Source organism: Poecile atricapillus, chromosome W (assembly GCF_030490865.1).
Source record: "Poecile atricapillus isolate bPoeAtr1 chromosome W, bPoeAtr1.hap1, whole genome shotgun sequence".
NCBI lineage: Eukaryota > Metazoa > Chordata > Aves > Passeriformes > Paridae > Poecile > Poecile atricapillus.
The window spans coordinates 14,304,746-14,328,262 of record NC_081288.1 but is presented as its reverse complement, the minus strand read 5'-3'; the positions used below and the strand labels follow the sequence as shown (position 1 = coordinate 14,328,262).

The 23,517-nt window shown below is 35.9% G+C and overlaps 1 protein-coding gene across 2 annotated transcripts in view; it reads left to right on the top strand.

The window, feature by feature from the left end:
* Positions 1–23,517, top strand: part of COG5 (component of oligomeric golgi complex 5) — a 175,906-nt gene that overhangs the window by 124,413 nt on the left and 27,976 nt on the right. For both annotated transcript variants that reach the window (XM_058864008.1, XM_058864009.1), the window contains 4 exons: positions 5,027–5,108; positions 7,333–7,537; positions 8,242–8,403; positions 10,468–10,567. In XM_058864008.1, coding sequence (XP_058719991.1) covers positions 5,027–5,108; positions 7,333–7,537; positions 8,242–8,403; positions 10,468–10,567 — 549 coding nt within the window. The remainder of the gene's footprint in view (positions 1–5,026; positions 5,109–7,332; positions 7,538–8,241; positions 8,404–10,467; positions 10,568–23,517) is intronic.

The following is a 23,517-nucleotide window of genomic DNA, read 5'->3' as shown; positions in this document are numbered from 1 at the left end:
ACATTTTTAATTTCACATAAATAAGATATACCATGGAAGTCAAACTACCTCCATCTATTATTTTAATAAGGATAAACTTTGCCCCATTCACATACACAATAAAGTGAGCCCTACTGTTGAGAAAATATGTAACCATTTGTGGTCTAGCCTGCTGGACATTTTTTGTCTGATTTATGGGTATAATTTTCATGAGCAAGTAATTCCTCTGTGAATAGTATGTGTGACTGTGTACCAAATTTTTAAACAGTGCAAAAAAGGGGAAAAATTACAGTGGCTGGGGCATAGTGCAGTCTGGTTGTTGTGTTTTTCTATTTCACTCTACACAGATGCATGTGGGTTACCTAGAAATAACATATTTTAAAGTAGCTAAGTGGTAATAATCCATACATCTTTCAAAAGGATTTTCCCATTTCCCTGGTTGTGGCCAGCTGTCCAGCAGGTCAGAATGACAGAGGGTTGCCCTAGTGTATGTTACTGGGCAGTTGTTCAGTTCATTTCTGAAAATAAAGAATTAACAAGAGGAGGGCAGATCTAAACTGTCTTGCACTGCCTAAGGAATTGCATAGGGGCTACTAAATCATGTAAGTGCCTGCTCAGCTGTTTGGTTTTGGGGAATAAAGTGGTCATTGGTCACAGGAGCAATAGCAACAATATTTTTAATTTACAGCTTGGGTGGTAGATATTAGTTTATGTAAGTGTGCTTTAGGCATTGGAGCATTTTCACAACAGATTTTTATTAGAAAATGGCCAGTTCCATGGCTGATCTTACTTCCCTGCCATTTTGTAGTAGTGCAAAGTATGATTTATGTGCAGATTTTTTGTGCTGTGAGATCAAAATAAAACTGCAAACAGACTGCACCATTAATTCAAAAATGCTGCATTGAATGGATCTGGTTTGGGGGGAAAGTTCTGATTGCCATTATAGTCTTACAACTGCTTGTAATTAATGTTCATAGATTTAATTTGGTTATATTTCATGATGGGGAAAATACGTATATGTCAACCTGAATCTTGCTTATCATGAGTTTTAGATACCTCAATTACAGTTAAGGTTCTTTTGTTGAAGGAAATACATATCACATGACAAGAGGAAATAAAATTTTATTTTATGCTAAAGTGCAGTAATTTATTTCTGGGAGACTTTCAATTATGTAGGCTTTCTGTGTGCGCAGTATGCACCTGAAACAGCTTTGTGCTGGGTAATAACACCTCTTAGCTTCCAAAGGTTTATGTGTTCTCTGTGTTGTTAAACACATACACTGGATGGGGGGACAGTATGACAGAACGGTGACCTTTTTCCAGTGTTGTTGGTTATGGCATAGGAAGCTGTTGGAAAATGATTGCTACAGAGCTGAAAAGATAATCGGATGCAGTTCATTACTCATCTTGTCAGCTGCTCCTGCTACAAGGGATTGTATCACAAGATGTTAATCTGCTTGTGACTAGATTTCAAAGCAAGCATTTTTATTTTGGAGGGGGTGTAAATAATTTAACATCTTTCAATTCTATTTCATTTTCAGAAGCAAAAGAAATGGAAAATTCCTGATTTAAAGTCTCAGAATATTAATCGATAGAAATATTAGTACATCCTTGTGGGTTATTTTACAAATATATGATGATATGCTGCAAAAAGCTATTTAATTGCAGAAGTTTTTGAGTTTTTTTAAACTAATTATGAGGTAGTATATTCCTTGAATAATGAAAGTTAGCCTGCTAGCATACTTCAATGTGTTCTGCAAGACAAGCATTAGGTACAAGACAGATTTGGACCAAAAAGAGCCCTATCTACACATTGAATCACTAATTGGATGTACCCAATGCTCCCATACATTGTCTACCACTGAGGATATTTGGTGTGTGGAGGAGGAAATATTCATTATTTACAGATGGGAAGATGACAAGAAAGTGATTTTAGCTAGCTGATTTTAGTTTTCTGAAAGTAAAAGGCCCAAAAGAGCAGTTACTTTCTGATAATGTGGTTTGCTGCTCACGATGCTGTATGTGAAGTATAGGGGAAGGCTTACAAACTTTCCATTACATTAAGATGAGCCAGTAGATTTCCTGTGTACATTTCAAGCAAGCAGAACTGCCTTTTCCTCTTCCAGCTTCATCCTGCCTGTCTTTTTAAGTCCTTGAAGAAGTTGTCCACTACAAGGAACATTCCTTTTATTTCCTGCTGGAGAAAAACACTCTTTTCTCTACCCTTTGCTTGTAATTTTCTAGTATTGATTATTTTCAGATGGAATTCCATGTTACACTTTAAGCAGTTAAATTATAATTCTCATAAATCTAATAAATCTAATCCTTATTAGAATACATTATTTAAAAACATGCACTGAGAGACTTAAATGTACTTTCAAAAGTAATATATTGAATTAATGTGTAGCCAAAATAAATTGCAGACTTAAACAAAATAAATTGTTTCTGGATGCTCATGGTTGCATATGGCACTTTTTTACTCCCTCAGGAGTATCTAATGCTAATGTCTTGCTGTATTCCAGTTTTGGTAGCTACAGTCCACCCACTTGAATACCCCCTGGTGTATGCGTAGGCAACAGGATTCTCTAGTTCCTGTCACAAACTCTTACATGGTCTTCTCTGTGCTATTAATCAGCAGCTATATTTCACCTCCAGAGAGATTGCACCTCAGCACTGGACAAACTGAAATCTCGTATCATATTTTATAGAAGCAACCAGCACTCTGTAAATAGTGATTTTAGGAAATAGGGCATTTATTTTTCACTCAAATATTTTTGACTGAGTAGCAGTCAGTAGGAAATGTTACTTGACTTTTTCATGAAGCTTTTCCCTCTCCTCATACGTTATACAGTTGGCTAGCTGAGCCATGACAACCTTCTTCACTACAAAATTCTGATACAGTTAATGTACACCATTTGCCCAGGTCAGAAGACACAAGCTAATGAGCAGAGGCTAACTGGTATGGCTGTGGCTACCTATGCAAATGTGTGCATGAGAACATATGTATGGATGTCTGACTTTATATTATACATGTAAATAGAAATACATAGAAAAGTTACATATTTCCGTAACAACATAAAATGTCATCCCGTTTACTGTTACTTGTCACCTTGTTGAATTCAATAATTAAGATGGCAATGTTGATGTGGAGGGGTATGTGCATACTTGTTTTCTGGACCCTTTAATCCCTGTGTTTTCTGCTGAGACAGTGACAGAGATGTAGGTAGTAATGAAAAAAGAGTTGTTTGAAAGTGCTCTCTAAGTATTTTTCCACCTCCATTGGATTATTTGGAATTTGAATTGAGTTTCCATGCTCAATAGGCAACCATTGTTCCAGGTTGGGATAGAGAATATGAAAACCGATTAATTTATACTTGATGTGAAAGGCCATTTGTTTTATAGTAGACTTCATCTTATAAATTCGAAACTGTGAAATAAAGAATTAAGTAAGTTCACATTTATGCTATAGCAATACATTGACCAAAGAAAAGAGATTTCATGCAATGAACCTTCTGAATAATTTTCTGATATTCTAATTTTACTTTGCCCATTTATGAAAGTCAAGTACAATTTTACAGAAAATACAAACATAGCTATAAAATAAATTACTTCAGTTTCTAAATCCATCATTGTCCTCAAGCAGTCAAAAATGAAGTTCTGTAATCCCAGTTTATTTTAGCATTCAGTGTTAATTATCATGCATTTTATGAGTCCAGCAGCATAAAAGATGTTCTCTCTCAATTCTTAACACATGACCCATAAAATTTATCCTTCTTTATCTTTAGAGATAAGGAGTAGAGTTGAATGAATTTCTCATCTAGTTGCAGAGTTTGTGATGATAATCCTATTTTTATCATTACTTTTAGATGTATCACTGTATCTTTGACCAATTTTCAGGTTTTATATTAATTCCTTAAGATTTTTTTTAACTGAAACTTGAGCTTGAACTTGCTGTCTTGCAATGAACAGATCTTCAAGAGGGATGCAGTGGTTCCTGTTAATGACTGACATTGTAAAGACATTCGTTGCTTTGCCCATTATTGCCACTGGTAGTGGAAAGATAATTTTTTTTCCTTTATCATCTTAAGTAATAGTAATTAATTTTGGAGTAGTGAGACCTTTAAATATAATAGATTATCTCCACCTTTTTATGATGCTGCTGGGCAGTGCAGAAGTTAAGCTGACATGTTTTTTCATTTCTGATTATCATTCCTATAGTGATTTGGTCAAACTAGTTAATGCAGCAGTAGGGTCAAGAGATGACATGTACACCATGCACTGAAGAAGACTGTTCTGTTCAGAACAGGTTTTCTCTTCCCATGACAATACTGAACAGTTTTTCATGTATCTTAACAAGCAGTCAGGACAGGATACCCATCCTCATCTCATGGAATTGTTTTTCTACCTCAGACAGGGATCAAAAATCACACTTTAATGCTAGACCCTACATGCCAGATGTTGGGGGCAGTAGGGACGCAGCCTGCCCCTGCAGATTCCCTTTGGTGTGCTCCCTTGTTTCCACTTCTGACTGCAAGCCTTGTTGGCACCAGGCAGCGAAGAGTCAGCTGTGAGGCTCACTGTATTTTTGTGCGTTTAATGTTTTTGAGAAGCAGAGCTGCTCAGTGTGCAGCATGCAGTGGGTTTGGTCCCTGGTTGGAGTTTGGCAACACATGGTGATGGCAGTAAATAATTGCTGTGGCGTAGCCAGCACGAGAACTCCCATGGAATGGGAAGGTTACTGCAGTGCAAAGAGGGTTTCTAACGCGTCTCCTGAGGTGTGCTACTTCAGGCTGCACTCACACCCTAGAGATCTGGGATAATTTCTCTCTGACTTGGAGGAAAATATTTAATTCAATACAAGACTGAAGCCTTTGTTTTCTCCAATACTGTTTCTAGCTCTAAACCTGAGGGAAACTCCTCAGATTTCACTTACTTTGTTTTTATTCTCAGTGATGACAATGAAATGACTGGAAGCATTTGCATTGCTTGAGATTCTTTGAAAAGAGTTTGTTTTGAAACTTGTATTTCTTTTGTCCCTTGCTCTCAGGATGGCCAGTCTGATATTTTGTACAAGTTTTGGACTGCAGTAACCCAGACACTTTCCTCTCAGTTTCAGTCAGCAACAGACTGTAAGTATTCAGTAGAAATTATTTGTAATGTGTTCTGTAATTATTTTGAATCTCGCTTTTCAGTAAGCCCTTTGATCGGTATTTCCTCTACCAGAACTATAGCAATGGTTCGCTCAGCACAAGGTCTCTGTGTTTAAAACTTCTGGGTTTGTTAGCAGGCAGTTTAGGATCCTCCTAAACTATGGTTGAATTTTCAGAAAGAATTATTTTCTGTTTTATTAAATAGTTGTTATCTAACTGTGAGTGGAGGTAAAAATGTTTGGAATGGTATATCATACTTCCTAAAGCAAGTGGGTTTGCCAAATTCAAAATTAGTAATTTGATTATAAAGATAAATTCGTAGTCTTTTCTTGTTAAACACTGATTGGTTGTAAAAATCAGATTTCAGCCATTTTTTGGATACCATTATAAACAGGATTTTAGTTCATTCAAATTGTCTTATATAAATGCAGGTAAAGAGCTCATGTTCTGACTATACACAATTTTCTCTACATGTAAATAGCTGATACAATCAAGGAATATTAAATATAAATCATGTGTTAACATAAGACAGTACTATTACTAGAACATGCTAATGCAGCATGTGGTTGGATCATAGGTGAATTTGGTACTTTCACTAATATATCTTTCACGTTTGCATAGAGTGTTAAAGTTAATAATTTGCACATAGAGGTGAAGTGCATAAGATGTGCATTTATCTTTGTGATCTCAGCTATTGCACTGGCCCCTCAAAATTTGGTCCTTCCAGGCTTTATAGCAGCAGTATAATTTTGAGGAACTAGCTGGTGGATTCATATTCAGTGGTTGCTAAGTAACTAGATGATCCCAAAAGAAAATGTATGCATCTTGTGTTAAAACATATTAATTTTACTGTTTGCCTTCTGCATTGCTTTAAGAGCAGTATGTACATACCCCGAGCCTCCTGTGTTCACACTGAACTGCTACCTGTTCTCAGCACTTGGGTTTAAGATTGTAAAATTATGACATCAGTTAATGGGACCAACCAACACTACAGAACTGAGGGAACTCTTACATGTTGTCAGCTGTACTTTTCCTAACAGCTATTCAAAACTATTTTATTGCTTATGGTTTTTAATAATAAGTTTTATATAAACATTTATAGGGAGGTTTCAGTGCAAATGATGTTTTTATTTTGCTACAGCTGAGCTTTGGGGAGACAGATTTTTTAATTTAAATGAGGCATCTACATGAAAATGTTCATTTTTAACAAATTTCTGGTGTCCGAATCCACTGACATCAGTCAGGTTCTGGATCATATGGATCAGAGGAAGACAAGATACCAGAAAAATAGTGTAAAAATAGGAATTTATGTCAGTTTAAAAGGTTTGCTATTAGATCATTATCTGCTTTTTTGAAGTTGGGACAGTCTTTGTAAACATAGCTTCATGACCTAAAATAGCTCTGTGTTTGATAATAAATGCGAATCCTCCAGTACTCAAAATTATGTATTTGAACTGAAAGCACAGGCTGGGTGAAATGGGGCAGATGTCTGGAACCTGACAAACCTACCAATGAATGGAACAGTGTTAATCTCCTAATGTAATGGGAAATCTACAGAGTATGAGTGATGTTAGATCAAGATTAACAGTTGCTAAAGCAGTTGTACATTTGTTTCATTTCCTGTTACTTATGGCAAGCCTTTCAAGGCTGAAAATAATGCAGCTTTTTCTGCTGGCTTTGTCATTCTTTGACAAGTTTAGGAATAGCATATTAAGTATCTTGTTTTAAGAAGTGTGCATAAAAGCATGTGCTTCCCTCATCACATTTCTGAAGACTTTGGTTCATAGGAGTTACCTTTGTTTGTTTTAAATTGTTATCTTCAAACAGCCCCACACTTATCCTCTATCAAGATATTGTTAGCAAATCTCTAGATTTAGAGAGTTCAATTACGCTTTGGCCTCAAACGAATGATAATGATAATAATTAAGTTTGATACCAAACATTTATTGTACAAAATAAAGTAAGTGTTTCATATCCAGTCTTCCAATTGTGGGTTTTATACTGGTGCTTTATATCCTTTGTCAAGTGCATTTAATATTATATTATGTCACTTTGAAATTATTTACAAATATTACACTACTAATATTGAATTTAGGATAACATTGTGTATCATTGATACAAATGTAAGGATAGAGGTTGTTTATAGGAATAAGAAAATAGTTTGAACATAGCATTGTGTGTTGCTTACTGCTTTATTTTGCAGCCTCTATGTTTTTGAAACAAGCATTTGAAGGAGAATATCCTAAATTACTGAGGCTTTATAATGACTTGTGGAAGCGCCTCCAACAATATAGTCAAAATATTCAGAGGAATTTTAACACAAGTGGAACTACTGATCTTTTTGCTGAACTACAACAAATGGAAGAAGATGCACAGGATATATTCATGCAAAAAAATGAAGATTACGAGTATGTATTATGAACTGTAAGACTATAAAATATAAATCTTTGCAACCTGTAAGAAAATAGAATATTTTTTTAAACTTTCTGTTATTCAAATAGTCACTGCAGGATAACTTCAAAGGCTTTTTTCCCCTCTTGCAGTTACTGCTCTAATACTATTTTAGAGCTGTAGGCTTTTCATTAGCTTATATATCTAACAGTGTTGGGTTGTGTAGTCTTTCACAAAGTCTCTGACTTTTGAACAAGTTCTATCTTTTTGTCTCTTCAGGTAAATAAATAGGAAAATGGTAAAAATTGAGTTTTGTATGCATCGTGATTACAGCAGTACCTTTCTCCTAATGATACTGCAATCATTTGAGTGTGACAAATGCTCAGTTGTTATGATTCACAGTTTTTGGTTTATACATCATAGAATAAACATGATCTAAGTGATATCAGAAAGATCAAACTGAAACAGGCTTATCAAGCCTATTAGGACTTCTAGACTTATGTAAGATAAAATGAATATTTTATATGAGAATTGTATTGACTTAAATATGTTCTTGAGCAGTCAGTGGGAGACTTACCAGAAGACTGTTTTTCATATGCATATGTTTTAAAAGCAGAAAAGGAAAAACAGGTTCAGTATTGCAAAGTTTGTAGGTCTGGAAAGATTTAATGCTATTGCGTATTGTAATTTAAAATGTAGTAACTTTTTCTTATGTGCAAAGTCCAGAAAAGGCCTTGAAAGATTCACTGCAACAGTATGAAGCTGCCTATCTGTCAAAATCCTTGTCTCGACTGTTTGACCCCATCAATCTTGTCTTTCCTCCTGGAGGTCGGAATCCTCCCTCTTCTGATGAGCTTGACAGCATCATTAAAACTATAGCCAGGTATGCACATATAAGGCATTGTAAATGTAACACTCAGCATGCATTTTTTCATAAGTTACAGTTTTAGAAAGGAGACTTCCTTTGTGGTAAAAGGTTGATTACTCTTCAATTAGAAAGTAGATTAGTGCAAAAATCAAGTCAGTATTTGGGGTGGGACGGGAGGGGATGGGATGGGGTGGGGTGGGATAGGATAGGATAAAATAGAGTAATACAGAATAGAATATTTCAGTTGGAAGGGACCTACAAAGATAAATCCAGTCCAATTGAATGAACACTTCAGAGCTGGCCAAAAGCTAAAACATGTTAAGGGCATGGTCCAAATGCCTCTTAAATACTGACAGGCTTGGGGCATTGACCAGCTCTCTAAGGAGCTATTCCAGGGTTTGACACCCTCTTGTTAAGGAAATGATTCCTTAATGATGAGTTGGAACTTCACTATGCAGCTTTGAACCATTCCCACACCTCCTCTCAGTGGATCCTGGGGAGGAATGCTCAGCACCTCCCTCTCCACTTCCCCTGCTTAGGAAGCTGTAAAGGGCAATGAGTCTGCCCTTCCTTTTCTCCAAACTAGACAAGCCCAAACCCTTTGCTGTCCCTCATAGGACATTCCTTCCAGTCCTTCCAGCAGATCTGTTGCCCTCCTCTGGACACATTCAGATAACACCACATTCTTCCTAAATTCTGGAGCCGTGAACTAGATATGGTGTTCAAGGTGAGGCTGCACCAATGCTGAATACAGCAAGATAGGCACATCTTTATTATTATTTATAATAACTAATATATTTTATTATTTATTTTCTGTACTTTTTCCTGAAATAAATTTTAATACAAGTTATAATGTTAATAATATTAACATGATAGTATAATAATAATGTTAATATAAGTTTTAATGTTCAAGCTTATAAAAGATCAGGAAGAGAAATTTTACACATACTGTAGATATCTGGTATCTTAATTATCCTGACTGTGTCAAAGGGCAGTGGTAGTTGCTTGGCTGGAAGTGATAATACCTGGTATAAATACTTTGTTAGAGTGAAACAACAAGATAATAGGTAAGGATGACTATTCCTGGTAGAATTTGTAGAATGAGATACCTGAATTACCAGTGGTGTATTTTCCCTCATAAGCTTTTGGTATTGACTGCTCTGTTTAACAGAGTCTGAAAAAAGATAGGCAGTATTCACAGTATGTATGTGTGTATATAAAATGCTAAATATTGACACAGCACTTGTGACTGGGAGTTACAGATGCTCAGAACATGTCTGTTGGTGTGGTGACTGATACTATTTTCCTTCTTGCAAAAGAGAAAGGAAAACAATGTGAAAATTATGAAATTTCAGCTGAGTTTTCCAGAGTGATATTTAGCTAATGATGTTTGGAGCCCTAGAGAGTTCTCAGATAAGATTATTCTAAGTTGGGTGCCTAATGATTCTCCAGCTCTTGAGAGAGGTTAAACTCACCAGTAGCAACATGATGGTTCTTGTGCTTGCCTGTCTTCAGCAGAGCAGTTTTGAATGCAGCCCCAGCTGATGGAGATCTGGGGATGTTCATGAACAAAAAAAAACTGGAAGTGATTTAGAAGTCTTTTCCTTCTTCGTTTGTTCCCTGTCATTCCTTGGGGGCCTCTTTTACTATAAAGGATTGCCTAAAACACAGCTTATTAGTTGTGTCAAGCTAAGGCATCCCCTGGGTATTTCTGCACAGCTCATGTAATTCCAGAGTTGAATGACTGTGTATTCACCTGTAATGTTTGAAGGCTGCTGCCAAAGCTTGAATGTAGTTAATTGCTGTCAATATTTTTGAATGGCTTACTAATAGTGATTTCATACTGAAGTGTCATTCCTAAACTTTGCTCATTTTTACTAGAATAGGAACACTGCACATAAAATTCCCAAATGACTTGTTAAATTGTAAACTGAATTACGGTGCGTGGAAAGACTTGGTTGTATGTGTTACTCTCTCTAAATTGACATGCCACGTAACTGTGGATTCGTAGTTAATTCTTTATCGATTCAATACAGCACTGTTTAGCTGTTAATTAAGATTTGTAATCTTTGCTTCCAGTGAGCTAAATGTGGCTGCTGTTGATCCAGACCTGAGTTTAGCTGTGGCCAAAAATGTGGCGAAGACCATTCAGCTTTATGGTGTAAAGTCAGAACAGCTTGTAAGTAATTTTTAATTTCTAAAAATGAATGGGTTTTTTTTCATGTACCGTGTTCTGGCTTTTGTAGATTTAGAACATAACAGTTAAGCAATCTAGATAGACAGAACCTTCCAATTAGCTTTCCATTGTATTTATAAACATTATCAGTAAAATTCTGCCTTCAGACAAACTCAGTCTATTGGTAGCAGTAAAATTTATCTGTATAACAACTCCAAATTGAATTTGCCACATTAATTTTAAAAAACTCAAAATTGTAGATGTCATTAAACAAAATAAAGACTGTTAAATGCAGTTCTTTATTAACCAATATTTGATACTACATCAGTTACATGATACAGCATCTTTAGGGTATTAAAATCTAGACTATTCAACTACTACTTTTTACTACTTGCAAGAAATTTTGGGTATTTTTTTCCATATATTTATTATTTCATACATATTTAACTGACCCTTGATTTGTTTGCGTTTGTCATATATTTCCAATCATACCATGCAGTGGTATCTGGTGTTAACCTGAATAGAAGAAGGATTCCCAAAGCCTTATCCTTTCGGCAAGAGCCTCCAAAAAGCCTGTGGATAGTACAGTGAATGATGTCATCGTACCAAAAAAATCATTCAGATGAACTGTTTTCTCTTAAGAACTGTTGCTCAAATTCACTATAAGTTTTATTTAAAGAAAGATGCTTGCTAGTATTTTTGTGTACCAATTGGCTACAAAACACTGCAGCAATTTAGTTAGTATGGTTTCTGTTTACCTTTTACATTTCTGCTGTCTCAGAATAGCTTTTAAAAAAATTGAAATTTCGTAATGCATACTAAGTTTGCCTTTTCTATTGGAAGAATTGTCTTGGAAGTTTGCAGACTTGGTGTATGGAAAAGGAATGTAGGTGAAGTAATCATGAAGACCATAAAGAATACTTTAAATTTTAAAATAAAAACAAATGTTAACATTATTTTGTTAGCTATTTAAAGCATAGTGCTTGTGTCTGCTTTTAAAGATACCAAATCATGACTTTGTATTTTCAGAATAAAATTTGCTTATGACAGAAATGAGGATTTTTAGTAGGTTGTGAGAGTAATCATAGGTAAAAAAATACATTGTTGTCTATATGTCATGGACTGTAGTGTCAAATAGTGGCATTTAACTGGGAAGAAAAAGGACCTTTCAGCTGTAACTGTGAAAGTATCAGGGTTGTGCTCATTGTCTCTGTTAGAGTCTGGCCAGTGGATTCTTTGGAAGTGAACATCATTTTATGATCAGACAGCTGGGAAGTTCTCAAGAAACTCTGAAAAAAACAAGATACTTAGAAATAAGCTGATAAGTATATGATTTGTGGCTTTGTGTTAGCTAACCTTAAAGTAAAAAAATGTAGGAGGAAAGAGGGAGTGTGAGCCCTTGAACTTCTTGAATTTGACAACTGAAAATGCAAACTTGAAGCACTAAAAAGTTAAGTGATGGGATTAGCCAAGCTGGCAGGATGAACATCAATGTCCTTGAAGCACATACCTACAAATTGGAAAATAATATTAAGAGTATTGCACGGCTACACATTTTTTAAACTTTCTTTCCTTGCTGATACATGTTACAAATTTAAAAACCAGAAGTGCTCAACACAGTTGCCAAGATAAAAGTGTCAGAGTCATCTTTGAAGTGCTGAAATATCATTCCTAGCCTCCAGCTGCCTCTCCAGCAGGGCATGGCTCTCCCACTTGTCCTGTGTCATGCTTGCCAGCCCTCTGGATATAATCTGGAACAATTTAGCCTTTTTTGGTGCCTATTTTTGGGCAGACAGACTGAGCCTGAAATGTGCACCACGTGTAGAATAGGAACTATGTCAGACAGCACTGTTTCATTATGTTTTAGTGGTTTAGCCAAGAATGCAATCTTAATTCAATCTTGCAATCCAACCTCCAACAATAGCTTGGAGTCAACAATAGTTCTCCTCTCTAAAGCTGAGAAGGGGACCATGGAACATATCCGCTCAGATGCTTCATGTTTGATAGCTATAGTAGAGCAGTGCTAGAGATGGAAATTTAATTTCCTGGAGGAATTTGAAATTGAGTTCTCTTCCAAATTAAAAGTAAACAAAACCATCTCAGAATTCTCAGTGAAGGAAAGTGGGGGCAGGAGACTTTAAAAAGTAATTAATTTTTTTTTAATGTTGTAATATTGCAGGTAGATTTGAAAGGTGATGAACTGAAATGTGCAGTTCTAAAAAGCTTGAGACATTCTGATGTCAATGTCAGGGTTTTTATTTACTCAGTTTCACAAAACAAGGAATTCACTGAGATTTCATCACTGTTTCTCCAGGTATTCTTAAATAGACAAATAACAAGAAAAATGTTACTCAAGATTCAAAGGTTTTACCTTTGAGGAAAAGCAGCATCTGTCAATCTGTACATACACTCCTAAAGCAAAAACTACTAAGAAAAAATAGCCTCTTCCTATAAATCAAAAATGTTTGTGTTACTTGTGGTTTGTACCCCTTTCAGCTTTCCCCACATCAAAAACTTGCTGCACCTGAGACCTGTTCTTTTATTAACTGGTTCAGAGACAATAATAACCTCTGGAAGCAGCAGTATGTAGATACATTCTGCTGTTGGATGAATCTTTAGTCAATCCCTTGCTGATGCTTGATGTGGCTGGTGTATGCCATGCAGCGTTCAGAATTATTCTCCTTTTTTGTGAGAAGGCAGTAAGTTGTATTTCCTGAAAACAAAAAAAAAGTTGAGGAATTTGGGGTGTTTATGAGAATCCATGCTCCTTAACAAAAGATAGGTACTCATAAATCTGCTTCCTAGAGGTATTTTTACCCATTTGTTTAACTGATAGTTGAGTAGTGTAAAAGAGAACTTAAAACTCACCAACATCTTTATTTGACATGGCAGCAGTAGTTGTGTGGCAGGATCCTCTAGTGCAGTGGTCTTAAGATTTTTGGTTATGCATTCCTATCAGTATAAACTTTTTGAGCATGCACCATCATTATATGTATACTTGTTTATTTATAACTTTTATACAGGCACTACTGAAGTTCTGATATTTTTGTCATGCACCCTATTTTGTCCTGCCTAATCCCTGTGGTGCATGTACCCCACTTCAAAGACCACTGCTCCAAAGTAATACTCTGCAGTAATCTTCCATAATAAGGGAACAGACTTGGTCTGTTAATTTTTTAAAAAAATGCCTCATTGATTGCAGTCTTTTGAATTCATATTTGATTTTGTTAGTATGCTGATTTATATCAGATTTTTAATTTATTTATAGAAAAATTAAAAATATGAGAGTCCAGTGATTGAAAGTGAAACAAAACTCTGTTTCCCCAGTTGATTACCTGTAATTTTGTCATTTACTGAGCTGAATTTTGAATGTACTTGAAATGCTATGGTTTCTCTTTAAATTAAAAGTGTCTTTGTTGCAACTTTGCAATCACTATATTTTTGTTTGCTGTTGATAGAGAAGTCATGAAACATTGAGGGTTAGGAAGTTTACAAGCTATGTAGTTTTGCCGACAAGCAGAAAAATAAGTTGCAAGATCCATTGTCCATATAGACTGAAGATGGAAGAGCACTCTTTGGTCCTCTAGTCTATTCCCTTCCCAGCACAAGACTGTTTGAAACAATATTTGTTGTTGGGGGTTTTGTTGCATTCTCTCTGGTTTTAAAGTGATGATTTCAGTTACCTGAATATAAGTACTGCATGTTCTCTTACTTTTGTGCTGTTTCTATTCAGCTTGTCATGTGGGTGGATTGAAATACACTAACACACCCACCAAGTGCACATAGATGAAATGTGTTGTGCTGTGAACATGAAAATGCAGTTGTTTAGAGAAAGTGTGATTCTCCTACTTTGTGAACCTGGAGACCTCTACCAGTTTCCTCCCTAGAGTTACAGTCATCCTGTCAGACTATCTTTATTAGTTTTGATCTGAGTCCCAGAGCAATCCTTCCTGCCTTGTCTGATGGAGGCTGTGTCTTGCTGACTCCTCCCAGCATAGGGCATCACTAGAGACATCATCAGAGACAGTGTTATCCTTTGGCCAATAAACAAGCAAAGAGTCATTTGCAGAGGCAGGGTTGTAAAAATGAGGTTGCCCACTTGCTTTTCAAAGCAGATGGGGGTGATTATGCTGGCAAATTCTGGTGGATTAAACTGTCTTAAAAACATTTCTCTATGAGGATATGGTGTGCTTACATGATTTAGTCAGACACAAACTCACTCTACTGTGCTGCCAGATGGCAGAGCACATTTTAGCTCCACTCCAATACATGCTGACCAGTTCAGCTGTGGCACCTTGCTGAACATAACACTCACTCAGCCTGGAGCACAAGCAGAGAAAGTTCATGTCTGCTTGAAGTACAAACAAAGCAAAAACCTGCATGGCCATGCTAAACTAGGCATTTTTTTTTTTATAATGTTAGGGTAGAAAAGGCTAAAATCAGTGGGAGCTGTGATCGCCTATAATTGGAGTGTTTCCTAAATATGGAATATTGTATTTTATGGAGTAATAAGTTTATGTAAAAAAGGGATCTTTCCAGCAGACAAGAGGCTGCAGGCAGATGATATAATGGAGATCTTTCCCACTGTCAGACTTGTAAGCAGTAATGGAGAGGAAGCCCTCAAAAGGTGGAGATGGAGAGTGGGTGTAATGAGGGAGGAAGGAAGTAGAGAATTTGAATAATTTTTTTATTCTCTTAACTCAGTGTGGTTGAACTGATGCCATATTTCTCACAAAAGCTGATGAATGAGGCAGCAGTCCAAAATACAGGCTGAGGGCAGTGCTCAGGGAGAGCTACTAACCTTTACCCTCAGCTACTAAATTGTCCTTTATAGCTCATGGTAGAGGCTTGGCTTCTCATCAGGATTTTAGCCTGGGCAGTGGTTGTGGTGTTTGTGATACCATGTTTGCCACTTGGAAATTTTTAAGCACTGTGCAGAGAGCACAGTCCTTCCTGGCATTCTGAAGAATTCTTCCCTGATCTTCTTAGAAAACATAAGACACAATGCATGGTGTATTTTATGTATTTTAAAGTTAAAGTGCTAAAATCCCAGTAATAGAAGCAAATTTTGAGATTAAAGAGAATACGTAAGTGTCAAAAATTAGAGTCAGTGCACCAAGGTTCAAGGAGTTGTCACATATCCTCAAAGGGCAGGACATTGAATCACCTATTGGTGACCTCCACTGCTGGACATGCCATGAGACAAAATGAGAGAGAATTTGTTATTCTAATCTCAAAATGGATGACTGTACACTTCAGACATAAGAACATTCGTGTGGATTTTTCTGAGTGAATGACGTTTGAAGATTCTGGATTGTTTTGAGGGAAAAGTCAGCATCAGCTGATGATATCTGTGATATAGAGTAGGCAGCCTCTTTCTCACTGTCCTGGATCTCAGTAGTATATTGAGATTTATTTATATTTACTTAAGTAAATATTTGAGTTATGTAATGTTATGCATGGTTCTAAAATGTGCATCAGTTGCAGAGCACTGGAGCAATATGAGCAGTAATATGTTGGCACAGAAGATTTCTTGGGAAGTAACTAGGAAGCTTTGATTTGGCCTGATCTTGGTGTTGAACACAATGGTGAAACTGGATTTCAGATGTTGTGAAACAATTCTGAATATTTAACTGGCTTAATGGTTAAATGTAAAGTGACTCTAACATGAAAATTCTGTGATTAAAATTAATATACATTATTTCTAAATTTCTGAGAGTTTACTGAGATTGCTTTTCAATTAACTGGTACTAGATAGTGTAACTAAGACAATGTTATTGTAAAGTATTATTATGTGCCATAATGATGAGAAGCATGTGCTTGATGACAGACTTTTTTAGTGCATTATAATTTAAGAAAATAAATACCAAAAAAAAAGCAGAAGTAGAAAAGTGTAACAATTCACTGTTGTGTCAGCCCCCTCTGCAGAGGCAAACACTAGATACATGCATATCCCAATCACTGACTGCTTGTCCCCAGATGGTCTGTGTTTGCTTTTCAAAGAGAATATGGGTGTTGAAAACAAGTAACTGTCCTCAGAACAGTAAAAGCAAGTAAATTAGCTTGGTCTCATCTGTGTAACAGCAAATTTGTATCATCGAGGCTTGTTCTGATTAGCGTTGGCCTCACTTCAAGGATCAGCAAGAGGCATTTGTTTTTGCTGCAGAAGGGCTGCGTATTGAATTGCTCCACACTGTCACCCTGGTGTTCGTGTCAATGTCTGCCTCTCGCTTCAGAGCACGAGGTCAGTAAGGGCTTGTGACTGACACTCAGGACTTAATCTGCCATCCCAGCTGTGAACATCTCTCCGAGAGGGAAGGGTAGCAGAGATGTCTGTACTAGGGAGCAGAAGGTTCCTGGAAGCACCCCTGGGCACTGTGGCCAGTGGGGCCAGGCAGTGCCTCCTGGCTGGGTTGGGGTCTCCTTCCCCAAAGCAGTGCCGGGCTGCTGGAGCCCTCCTGGCAATGGTGTGTGCAGGACTGCCTCTCCTGAGCTACAGCTGGAGCCTGGGGAAGGTGCCTGTTAGCCCAGGCCAAGAACTTGCTAATGAGTGCCCTACCAGCTTAGCAGTGCAGACAATCACGTGCCAGATTCAGGGATCTTTCCTGGTGCCCTTTAATTTACAGCTATGGGTGTAGCCAATATGTGACTGAGACTGAACAAGAATGAGATGCAAAATCTGTTCAAGAGGAAGCTTAAAATGCTGACAGATTGGAGTAATTTTTTTCTTGCATCTGGAATTCATACTTCTTCTGCTGTAAATAAATCTCTAAGGCAAAAGTTAGATGTGATTTCTTCTGTAGTAATATTGCTTTTGGTCTTAAAATTTTCTTAGATTGCCAGAACTACAAAATATATGATTTCCAAAACATGTTTTTCTATCTGCAGTGCTTGTCAGCTGTACTTGACTTATTTTCATATAGCATTTGGTGTTTCTAGCAGAGTTTTAGACCTTGAAAAGAGTACAGTTGTCTGTGGCATTGTGGCTAATTGGCAACTTAAAATACTGCTGGATGGGTGCAAGAAAACTCTTGGTTATTAACTCTTCAGTGTTCATCCGTTTCTTCAAGTAGCCAAGCATTTCTTTGAGCCAACTCAGATGACACCTTTTTGCATGCCAGTGCAACCAAGCCCTTCTATAATTTAATATTCTATTTTTAGTGAATGTAATGGATGGAGATACAGGCTGAAGACTATCTATCTATCTGTCATGTTCAGATATTTTTAGAGCACTGATCTTTGTAATGCTGATCAGCACCAAATGTATTACATAAGATTAGCATCAAAATATATACAATGGAAAGTCAGCTCTGCTGCAGTTGTTCTTAAATTATTTTTAGTATTGCCCACAAAACTTGTATAGCTCAGTGCATTGCCCTGCCATTGTGCTCAGTCTCTATAGGAAACATTTTTAAAGATTTATCTTTTCTCAGACTTTTCAGTCTCAGGTCTCCTTCCTGAGACTTCAAGTAAGATAGTCAGTGATGCACATTATGAAGATTTTAATAAATACTCACTTTCCACTAGGTCTGAAACTGAGACATATTGTCTCTCCTTGTCCTTCAATCCAATTTATATTTGAACTTGTGATTAGCAGATGCAAGATTCCAAATCCTGTTTTACTTACATTCCTAGCTAATGTTGTGTTCTTTATTAGTGATTGGGTGGCTATGTCTTTTCCAGGTACCCATAATGATATTTTCAATTTTCAAGTTTTAGTGGATACTTGGAACTAATATCCTCTCATTAAAGATACCTGGTTCACTAGCTAACCATTTAGAATGGATTGGAGTAGATTACTTGTGAGAGTTTTCGAGTTTATAGGCAGACAGTAAGACAACAGACCATATTCTTTTCACACCACTCTAGAAAAAGTATTTTTGTGTTTCAAGTTTTCTGAAAAAAGCTGATCCTTTCCTTTGAGTATTTTTAAAAACTAGTTTGTAATTACTGAGGTTTAAAATAGATTGCAACTTTCTGCATATCCATCTCATCATCATAACTACTTGTAGCAGATGAATCTTGATATTTTTTTTCTCATAATTTCTTTCTTAGTGGGTTTATGGTGCATCTGATATATTATAGTCAGTAGAAAAAAGTTTGCTGTTTGTTTTTGGTGATGTAGTTTTGAACATGTAATGCTGTCATGCCATGGCTTTACAGATCTTCCAGGATCTCTCTTCCTGAGAATGCAATTAAATGTGCTCTGATCTTGGTTTATATTACTACTGTTAAAAACAATCTCTACTTTATTAATGCTTGTCCTTGGTGGCTTGTAAACATTGTTGCAATAAAGAGAATGAGGAAAGAAAAGGCTAGAATGCCATGTGGAATAAAAACCCAACAATTAATTCAGCTTAAAACAGAGAGCTGAGAAAGAGACAGTCTTTACAAAGAATTTTTGTAATGTCATTTGTGGAAGAGAAAGTGTCTGTCATGCTTGATCAGGGCGATGAAGATTTAACTAAGCTGTTTTCAGGGGATTATTTAGATGATAAGCAATATGAATGGCATATTTTTGTCCAGAATCTAAAAGGCTAAGTGTATTATAACTGATCTAGGGACTATATTGGAACATCTTGGCTTAATCAGTGAAATTATGAAAAGTAGAAGTGCACAGGAGGATGGGATTTAAAAGTTAAAATATTGCAATGAGAAAACACTTGGATGAGAAGGATTGATTCTTAGTTTTCTCTGAGTAATCATGGAGACAGGATTATTTTTTTCTGAACTTTTCAGTCTATCCTTTGTTGTTGACTAGGAAAAGACAGAGAGGGGCTGAACTAAACAAGTTCCCCATTGATTTTGACCCCGTCTGTCTAGTGGCAAGACAAATATCCATAACATGTTGCAATAAAGAAAATGTTGATACAAGATGGCTGTAATTCTGGTTTCTTTTAGGGAAATTAAGAAAATAAATATCCCATTTATGGAGGAAAGCCTTCACTGAGTTAGCATTAGTCATATATATTTCAAGGGGAAATGTACCTTGCACTACCCAAAAAAATTTTTTGGCCCTGTTAATTTATACAAATTCCTCAAATGAAATATTGCTGGAGTAGCAAGAAAATGGATGTGAGCTGCATCTCTGTTAGGATGTTTACTGATGTTTATTGACAGAACTATGTGGTTTGGGGTAGCTGTGTTGATTTTTTCCCCACCCATCCTCTTATGTGACATAGTCAAATTCATCTAGCTGAATAATTCAATCAAGTAGGGGAGAGCAGGGTGGAGAGGGAAAAGACTTCCTGGAACCATATTCTTCCAGTGAAGGGATAAAAATGCACTGGAATTCTGGCATCAGATTTAAACCCCAGCAAATTTATGAGGCCTGTGATGGTTTTGAATTGAAAAGCATGATGAATCCTTATTGTAATGACATAAAGTGAATTTCTGATTGCCTTTTTTATTATGTGATCTTTATAAGAATTAATCCATGTCTCTTATTAGATGGTGTTACATTGAATTGTAAGCTTTCATTTGCTGGTGAATCACTATTCAGGACATATTCCAACAGTGAGATTTGTCTGACAGTTCCAGGGAAATGTATCTTGTCCTCCTGTCTAAATGTCGAATATTGTGAACTTCGGAGGGAAGTATGAAATCTAATAAGCTCACAAATTGTCAGGAACAGTAGTGAAATGACACCTCAGGAAAGGTTTATGTAAATAACGGGTCAGTAACAATGGTGTAAGTAATGTGAAAGATTATGTTTTCCCCACTTCTTTTTTGAGATACATGAATTAATTGTATTATTCGAGTACCTTGAAGACATGGTATTACTGTCAATGAAAAACTTGTATCCATGCTATTTAAATGAGAAAACCCAAAAATATAAATTCAGTGTTTGGCACATTAAAAGAATTCATTAATAGGTATTTAAATAGAATATGTGGGAGGCTATTATATAATAAAATAATTTCAGAATAATTGCTATTTCACTGTACAGTAATAAAAGCTAAAGATGGCAGTAGGTCTAATTTAAAAATAATCAAAAGTCAGGTAAGGTTTTGTAATATATTTTTTTGATGGAAAGATGAGAAGAGCTTTGTTAAAACACTCATTAGGAAGTACTTATATTGGTCAGAGAATACTTGGAAATACCTATCTGATAAATCACTTTTAAAAGCATTTAAACTTTTAAAACGGGAATTAAAAATCTGGAGGAGAGAGTTACATTAAATAACTTCATGAAGGATTTTCTTTTTTCTCATGTTGTCTTTTGCTGGTTAGATCGTGACTCACATAACAAATGTGTGATTTTTAATTTATTTTTTTTAAGATAGACTGGCTAAACTCCAGAAAAAAATCATCCAAACATAAAAGTCTGATTTTGAGAGTACTGTGTACTTCATTTTATCTTGCTAGGAAATTGGTTAAAAGACTTCTTTAGGTCTGGTATGTTATTTTGCTAGCATAGAGAAAAAGAATGTGATTGCACAATCCTTACAGTATTTTGTTATAGCAAGTTCTAAGTCATTTCTTAGCAAATTAAATTCTGTAATTCAGAAAAGGACTTGGTTAAATGTTGATAGATATATGTTAAAGGATTTGGAATTTTTCAATTTTGGAACAGCTGTAATGAGAGTTGGACCGCATAAAGTTCTATTATAAACTTGTGTGGGGTGGTAATATTCTAATCTCAGTTAATGCTGGACTTGATACTACAAAAGGCACATGGCAATTAAATAAGTTGATTATATTTTTTATGTATAGGTGAATATCACCCTGTCATGTTGAACCTCTAGTGCCTTGGGGATGGATGTGTCTGTTCTTCACTTCTGGAGGGGCATTCTAAGTAGCTGGTTGAAACCAGGAGCTAATGGGATTACATATAAGATATGATTAATCATTCAGTCATTAATTTGGCAAGCATGAAAAATGCAATAAACCGTTACAGTCAGAGCTATCAGGATCAACACACATTGTCCTTGAAATCCTCCTCAGACTTGGGCTGACTGGATAATAGAAGAGGCATAATTTTCTGTAGTTGAGAAATTATTCCAAGTGTTTCAGGTTTAGGATTCTCTGAGATTCCTTAAAGGAACTGGTTTTCTAAGTGCTTTCTGCTATCACAGTTGTTTTAAAGCAGCTCATTATTTAAGCACCATGAATTATTACTCACTTTTGATTACTTGTACAGTGCTTTTCTTCTCAGATGATTCAAAGACTTGGAGATAAATCCTGTCTTTTCAGTTACAGAAAGACCATTTGCTGTTTTTCTTCCATTTCTTTGGCTTTTGAAAATATTAAGGAAGAAAAACCAAAACAAAGCAAAAATACCCCTGAGGAAATGGTTCAATGATTGCTGCTTCTTCTAACATGAATAGTATGAGCATGATGTTAGGTCTTTTTTCCTGGTCAAGGATGTAACAGTCCCTTCAAATTTTTCTTTCCAAAATAATGATTATGTTTTCTATAAGATTTTTAATTACTTCACCATAGACCTCCTTTTCTATATTTCTAGAATATTATATTTTCATTTTTTTGAGGAAGCTAAAAAAATATATTCTGGAAGCTACAAGAATATCCTGAAGGTACAATATGCATGTTATTATGTACATTTTAAATTATTGCCTGAACTCACAGCTTATTCCTTTCCTCATGTTTTGAAATACTTCTTCTTTGCAAAATTAGAAGCTGCTCCAAGAACATAAATTCTTACTTATGATTTATTCTTGAATTTTAGTTTTTTTGGGGTTTTTTTTCAATTTAAAGCAGAACATTCATAGTAATTTACCCTCATCAGTCAAGGACCTTATTTCCACTGACACATTCATTCAAATCCTACACTTGGAACCTCTAAATGACGTCTGTTCTTTTTGCAAGTTATCCTGTAAGTAGCTAATCCATTAAGTGGACTAACTGAGTTCCAATTCTTCTGTATTTTTCTGCTAAATGGTGCTTCCTTTAAAAAAGTAGCAAACTTATTCTACTAAACCTTTATGGTTTTTAGGGAAAAAGAGATCGTAAAAGGTTCCTTGTGCAGTATGGAAAACGTTGAACCTAATAGTAAATCATGCCAATTATTTGTAGTTTATGGGAGAAATCTCAGGGCCAAGCCCTATCGACTCAGAAACTCTCTAAATGGATTCTGTGCTTTATAATAAGTTGTTATGATCAGGCAGGAGGCCAAGTACCAGATGGATTGATTGCCTTCTGCCAGAGGTATGGCAACATCAGCTGCATCTATTAGGAATGCATTTGTTGCTGAAAATGTCAGCTTGACAACTGGAGTTCAGTTTGTGCTATCAAAATACTCTTTAGTCTTGTGATCCTGGAGTTAGATTGAATGATTTGTTGAGAAGCCCTACTTTAGTCTTATTTTAGGATCTTCTCCATACTCCTATATTATGATGATGTTTCCTGCTCTAAAGAAAATGGGTTTGCTGAGGCTGTTTCAGAAAAATCAAATAAATGGAGCTTTCCAAAACTGTCAATAAGGATGCACAGGAGATCGTAGTTGCTAAGTATGAAACTGAAGTTTTTTACAAGATATATAGTCTATGAAGGGAATAGTAACAAATCAGCTCACAAATCAGTGTCTCTTCTGAGCTGCCACCTGTTGAAAGAGGGGAGTGTTAGTCACTTTGAAGCACTAAAAAAATTACAGGAAAAGATGTATCAATAGTCTGAGCTTTCCTACAAGAAAAAAGACACTCAGTTAGCATTTTATTTATAACCCATGGGAGAACTGATGATTTGGTTCCTGGACTAATCTAAATTCTACTTTCATTGCTTCTTGGTGAAAACAAAAATTTAATCCCAAAGCAATTTTATTATTGCACATGTCTCAACATGTGAGATCAAATCCATGCTGTCAAATTTCATGTCTGTTCTTAGGCATCAAACACAGAAAAATGTCAAATCCAGAACACTTAATCTCATTATTTCAAGACATGTTTCCAAAGTAGGTCTGTGCAAAGGGGTGCAAATACATTTATAGGATGAGA